This window comes from Lathamus discolor, chromosome 6 (assembly GCF_037157495.1).
Source record: "Lathamus discolor isolate bLatDis1 chromosome 6, bLatDis1.hap1, whole genome shotgun sequence".
NCBI lineage: Eukaryota > Metazoa > Chordata > Aves > Psittaciformes > Psittacidae > Lathamus > Lathamus discolor.
The window spans coordinates 17,389,001-17,395,000 of record NC_088889.1 but is presented as its reverse complement, the minus strand read 5'-3'; the positions used below and the strand labels follow the sequence as shown (position 1 = coordinate 17,395,000).

The 6,000-nt window shown below is 47.5% G+C and overlaps 1 protein-coding gene across 1 annotated transcript in view; it reads right to left on the bottom strand.

Moving 5' to 3' along the window:
• Positions 1 to 1,093: 1,093 nt before the first annotated feature.
• The window catches only part of TTC9 (tetratricopeptide repeat domain 9), a 28,828-nt gene continuing 23,921 nt past the window's right edge, over positions 1,094 to 6,000 (bottom strand). The window contains exon 3 of the mRNA XM_065685637.1: positions 1,094 to 1,917. Within this exon, the coding sequence (XP_065541709.1) occupies positions 1,838 to 1,917 (80 nt within the window). The 3' untranslated portion in view covers positions 1,094 to 1,837. The remainder of the gene's footprint in view (positions 1,918 to 6,000) is intronic.

The following is a 6,000-nucleotide window of genomic DNA, read 5'->3' as shown; positions in this document are numbered from 1 at the left end:
TGTTCCCAGTTTTGAAAAGCCCCTGCTTCCCACCACCCGAGGAACATGAACCTCTGGCGCCATCCCAGGTAGTGTAAGTTTCACACAACTGATGTAGGTCTGCCTGATCTCAGAGACTTATACGTCACTTTAAGATGGTCCCTCCCCACGCCCAGCGTGGGCTGGATGTGTACCTGCCCTAAAGAATATGTTTTCATTTTTTTCAAAGATGATGGCAGAAATCTGCCTTTTCTCTTGATGTTTTTCTATCAGCTCTTTCGAATTCTGGCTAAAGAAAAATGTGGCAAGATACCAGACCCGGAATGTGGGATGCCATAGCCAACTGTATGCAGATACCACATCTGCTGGGATCAAAGCATGCAGCACTTGGCTGAACTTTGCCTGTTCAGCTCTCTGTGTTTCAGTTTCCATGTTTCAGCTGAGGGCCAAGTGAAGTGTCTTTGCGTACACTCACTTCACACTGAACACCATGGCATGAGACCATTCATGTACAACCTGCAAATGGGAGCAGGTCCCCATGGGCCACTGATGGGGCAGGCACATTGGAAATGGGTTTGTGGCACTTTCTGATCTCATTACTGGCAGTTTCAGAAAAGGACCTTTGAGCCAAGGAGCCTGAGCTCTTAGGGGTGATCACACTGCTGGAGGAGGTCCAAACAGGCCCTAAGGGCTGCTGAAATGGGCTCCAAAGCTGTTGGCCCTGCCCTGTCCTCCCCTGCCAGCACCATGTCCTACAAAATCAAAAACAGGACACAGGAAGCACCAACACAAGGTGGGAGAATCAAGACCTCAATCCAATGTACTAGTAATACTCAGCACTGTACATCACTGTACTGTTAATTACAAACATTAACTAATACATCCTCACAACACCCCTGCGAGGTAGGGAAGTAGTATTATCCCCGGTGTACAGACAGGGAAACTGAGGCACAGAGAGGCTAAGTGACTTGCCCAAGATCACACAGCAAGGCATTGGCAGATCCACAATAAGAATGGAGATGCCCCTTGTTCCCCACCGCATGCTAACCCCCCTAGACAGTGGTGTCTGGACACAGGGAACTCAAGAGGTCCCTTTGAAAAGCAATGCCAGGACTTGTTGCCCATTAATAATTTTTATTTGCCTTTAATGAATTATTTCACAGTTTTTCCCTCACACTGTACACCATGCTCTCACAGTCCATTCACTGTTCTGTGGTAGCCCACAGCCTTCTCCTCCGGCACTGGGACAGCTCTGCAGGGGTTTCATAGGGTGCTCTGTGCTTTCATTAAGAGGATGTTTAGAAACAGTTTTCACTGGCATTAGACTGGGAGCATGTGAGCTCTCACTGGAGGCAGATAACACACACTGGAGAAGCAGGCACAGGGAACTGATGGTAAAAAGGCATTTGCCATCCCCTATGAAATGACCGGTGGGTGACTCTTGGTTTCGCAGCTCTTCCAAGCTCCAGTGATCACTCAGAGCAGCAACTGTTTGTCTCCAACTTGCCTGGTCAGGAAGTTGTTGTTCTGGGAGCTGCTCCCCTAAATAGGTAATAGGCAGTCAGCTCAGGACCAGAAAGGTCACCAGCATGGCCTACTCCAGGTGTGTGACACTGTCTTGGAACAAGGCTGGCTGTAGCCGTTGTGCTCTCCTGCCACGGGGAAGGGGTATTACCATGGTGGGCAAGCAGCCGTATCCAGTGTCTAAGTCTCTTTTATTTTCCAAACTGGGATTCAATGAAGATCAAGGGCAAGTGAGGAGATGAGGATGAGGCAGAGCAAACAGGAAAATCCACCAAATAAGCTTCTGGGAAGGAAATGTTCCGCCTTGGGCACTTCAGCTGATGCGGCTTCATTTTCACAAGGCTTCTTTCTCTCTCTGGGAACATCTGCTGAGCTTCATCTCTGTCAGCTGAATATATCGTATGACATTGGTATCTGCAGGGAAAGAGCACACACATACACGTACAGTGGATACAACTCCCTGTGGAAGACAGACACACTGCACCTTCATCCTTGGTGCATCGCCTGGGGAGCAACATGGCTCCAGCACTGCCTGCAGGAACAGCATCTGTTGGGAGGGGCTCTGAACCAAACCCTGCAGCTTTGGTTTCGGAGAACCTGGTCCGATTTGTGCTTCCCATGCCTGCTGCTCACAATTTTGCCTCAGCTAGTTTTTACCTTCTCTCTGATCACTTTTGGTCAGCACAGTTGAACTCACACATTCGAAACCATCCAAGTCATCCTTGCCTGTTCTTGTGGAACAGTATCCCTGTTGGCTTCCCTTCCCTCAGTGCCTGCATGCAAGCATTTTGTGTAGTTATGCTCTGCCTTTTCACCCTCCTATTCCTTTTACAGCCTATTTCACTCTTCTCACATTTTTCTATGATGAGTTGAATTTGAAAGAGCATCCTTCACAGTCTCTTTGTACCCTTGCTTTCCTTAAATTTCATATTTGGAAGTCCTTCCACCATGACACTCTTACCTGCATTTTTGCCCTGTGCTATATGCTGCAAACTGCCTTGTCTGTTCTACCTAATGAAGTTCCTAGGAGCAGAGAACCTTTCATCCCTTTAGAGAGCTGTGCAAGTGGTAAGCTGAGCCCTCTTTTTCCTTCCAGTGTTTCAGCGCATCAACACAACACACAGAACATGTGAGTTTTGTTTTACCTCCTGGCCTCAGCAATGAGGGAACCTGTTCACCCCGCAGCACAGGGTGATCTAAACAAGTATTTGTCTCCAGACAGACCCCTTGAGTCTGCAGTTGTGACCAATCCTTTCTCAAATCATGTTGTTTTACTACCATGAGAGTGACTTCCCATGCACACAGCACCCACATAATGATAAATCCATGTGGTATCAGAAGCAAGCAAGCAAAAAAGTATCCACTTTCACTTTATATATTGATTCTAAAATGGATCTTTCCTCCCAGCTTTACTCAAACAGCCAGAACCAGCTTAGTCCATTATTAGATCTTCAGAAGCCAATCTGAAGTACACTGCAGACCACAGTCAGAGGGCAAACTTGTCTCCTCATCCAAACCACACCAGGGAAATGAGAGGTGCTTGAGCTTTCAAAGAGACGGACAAATTACTGGTAACATGTCCAGCACTAGCAAGTGTGGCTACTGCGCCCACCAAAGCAATTGTGGGTGCAAAGTTTCCTATAAACATGAGTTTCCTTTACACATGAGTTGTGCCTTCAGCCAGAGACAAACCCATGGGAGATGGATGGGTTTCCCCTCACACAGAGCTCTCCATAAACATGCCATGGGGTAGCAGTGGGCTGTGGCAATGCTGCTGTGACCTCCCTACTGAGTCTTCTGCAAGTTAACTGCCTCATCCTGGTCAGTCCCAAGGGTGTGACTCAGTGATTAAGTTACTTGCCCCATGAGGGGCATTCTTACTGAGCCAAGAAGTTCTACTGTTGCTTGCGCTAGACAAGCTGCAGCAGTATCCTGGGCTGTTCATGCAGTAGCATTTCATACAAACCCAGCAAATTCTAAAGCAGCTTTCTAAAGAACAGAATTGGTTTTAGCTCTGCATCCTCCCCAAGTGAAGACATTTGGCTGAAGGAGTAGCCCTGAATTTTAGGCCTAAAATCAAATCAGTGCACATGGCAGGCAAGTGGCTGACTCCCAGCAGTACAGGCAGGGGGGGTCTTTCTGTGCTGCCTGTGCCTCCACGCAGCCTCTCTGCTCTGTGCCCTTCTAGGCTTTGATGGCTCTGGGTACACATCCCCAATGCTGAGGTTCACATGCTGAACGTCTGCCTGGTACAGGTGATAAGTGATAACTGCACAGGCATCACAGGAAATCACACCTGCCTGGGCCTGCAGGGACTCAGTGCCTGGCTGGGGTGGAGGTGGGTTCAGTGCATAATTGGGGAATGAAAGGTTGCCAGCTCCCTTTGGCTTGCAGGTAAGGGAGCTAGCTGCTGATAGCACAGCTTCACTCACTTGGGAGATTTCCACACGCCTGGGAAGCCAGGGGCAAAGTAAGGTGTAGCCTGATAGAGTGTGGGAGATACTCCCATTGTGAGCTAATTATAAATCTCCCAGGCAGGTTTTGGCTTGTTTTGCTTTCTTTTTGAGGGCCACTATTTCACCAATGAGAGCAGTACCCTGTTAACAGAAGCGGAGCCCTGTCTTTGTCTCTTCCATCAAATAGCATTGTATCATACTAGCTCTGCCTGCAGAAGTATTTCAAAGCTACATGTAAGTGTTCATGAAGACTCATCTCTCAGTAAGGGAGAAGCGATCCCCTTCTGCTAATGTGGAAATAACAGGTAAGGACAACTCAGATGAGGGGTCAGATGCATACAAAGAGATGCTGGCAAAGCTGCAATGGGAACATGTCTCCTGGCTCTTAAGACTGTGCCTGTGTTCTTATGCAGAGTGGCCTCTTGCCATTAAAGGTCATTTCAGCTTCTTCCTGTGGCCTCAGAGTCCAGTTGCTTATCTGTGCCGCACACACTGTGGCCTGGATTTTGTTCCCAGGACTTCTGAGTCGCAGGGGTTCAGGAAGGCAGCTCCTGAGGTCGGCTCTGAGCCTGCCCTATGCAGCACGGGAAACCTGGCTTGTATGTGCAGTCCATGTGATGTCTGAACACCAGCTTTCAGCACCGGGCCAGCAGAGACTAACTGGGTGCTCGATACTACCAGGCCAGCTGATGGTCCAGTCTCAATCTCAGTCAGTACCTACCTCAACAAAATGTGGCCCCACCAGTGGAAAAGAGCTGAATGAGGCTTGAAGGTAAGGAGTATGTTTGGCTGCCCATGCTGCATCAGCCTCTGAACACAGAGTTCATGGAGGGCTGCGTGTACATTTTGCACAACTTAACAGCAGTTTCCCTCTCCCTTAGATTAAGGAGGGTTATACAACTATCTTGTGTTATTCCCATTAGTTTTTGTGATTTTTGTTTGGAGGTAGCGTAAGAAATCAGTCCAAACTCAACCTTCACCCTTGACAGACAGTAAATAGCCATAAGGGATTTGCTGTGGCAACAGCCCTTTAGAACAGTAAAACTCTTTGCTAGCTAATTCCTCTTTACCAGTTAAAATCTCCCCTACCAAAGAGAATAACTGCCAGTAATTTGTGCCAAAATCATTCCTTATTAGAAAAAAACCACATAGAACATGCCTGTAATAATAACCAAGTGCTTTCACCAGTGAGCCTAGTGAAACCTCAGATAAAGGAAAACAATTGCATTTTGCAGATGGAGACTGAAACTGGAGATGCTGGCTTATTCCAGATACAAAATAATTCTTGATAGTGTTACCTGCTCCCTACTGCTGTGTTTTAACAGCCGCATCCTTTCTTACCATATGTATTCACTTCTTTCCCCTGAATACCCTTCAAATTTTCCATAATCATAAATAAAACAGTGGAACAATGGCCTTTACTGGTCTAACGATAACAGTGAAGAGTCTCTGATGGGGAGCTGAAGGCCAGAACTGTTTTCTGTATACATTAAGGGCCTTTGGGGATACTTTCTGGTATGTTTTTGTAGCAAGCTGTGGTATTTGAAGCTGTTGCTGTTGCATAAATTAGTATTTATTTCAAGAAGCAATGTGGAATACCAAATAAACAGTATCACGCGGTGTGGGGGGTGGGGGAGCACAGAAATACAGATTTTAAAAATGGAAGCAAAGTAGTTCGGCTAAAAGGACTTTTTCACATCTGAGCCTAGTCAGAACCTCAAGGTTTGGACAACTCCTATTTTCCACTGACTATTTTTCTACTGCATAGGCTTCTTCATTTCCTGGTTCTGGCAAGGGCTGAAAGCAGAAGGGTGCACTGTAAATTAAAATAGGTTAAACTGAGATTTTGAGCACATTTGCTGAGGGACTGTGGGGTGTACAGCTGTGCTGTCAGACTGCCTGGAGCCCATGGCCAAGCGCAGCAGATGGGACCAAGCACCCTTGTGGAAGAGGAAGGAGATCCCAGCACACACCTAAGCGCACCCTCCCTGGTGCTGCTCCACGGCGCAGCCACCACAGGAGCCCTGAAAGGGCAATGCCT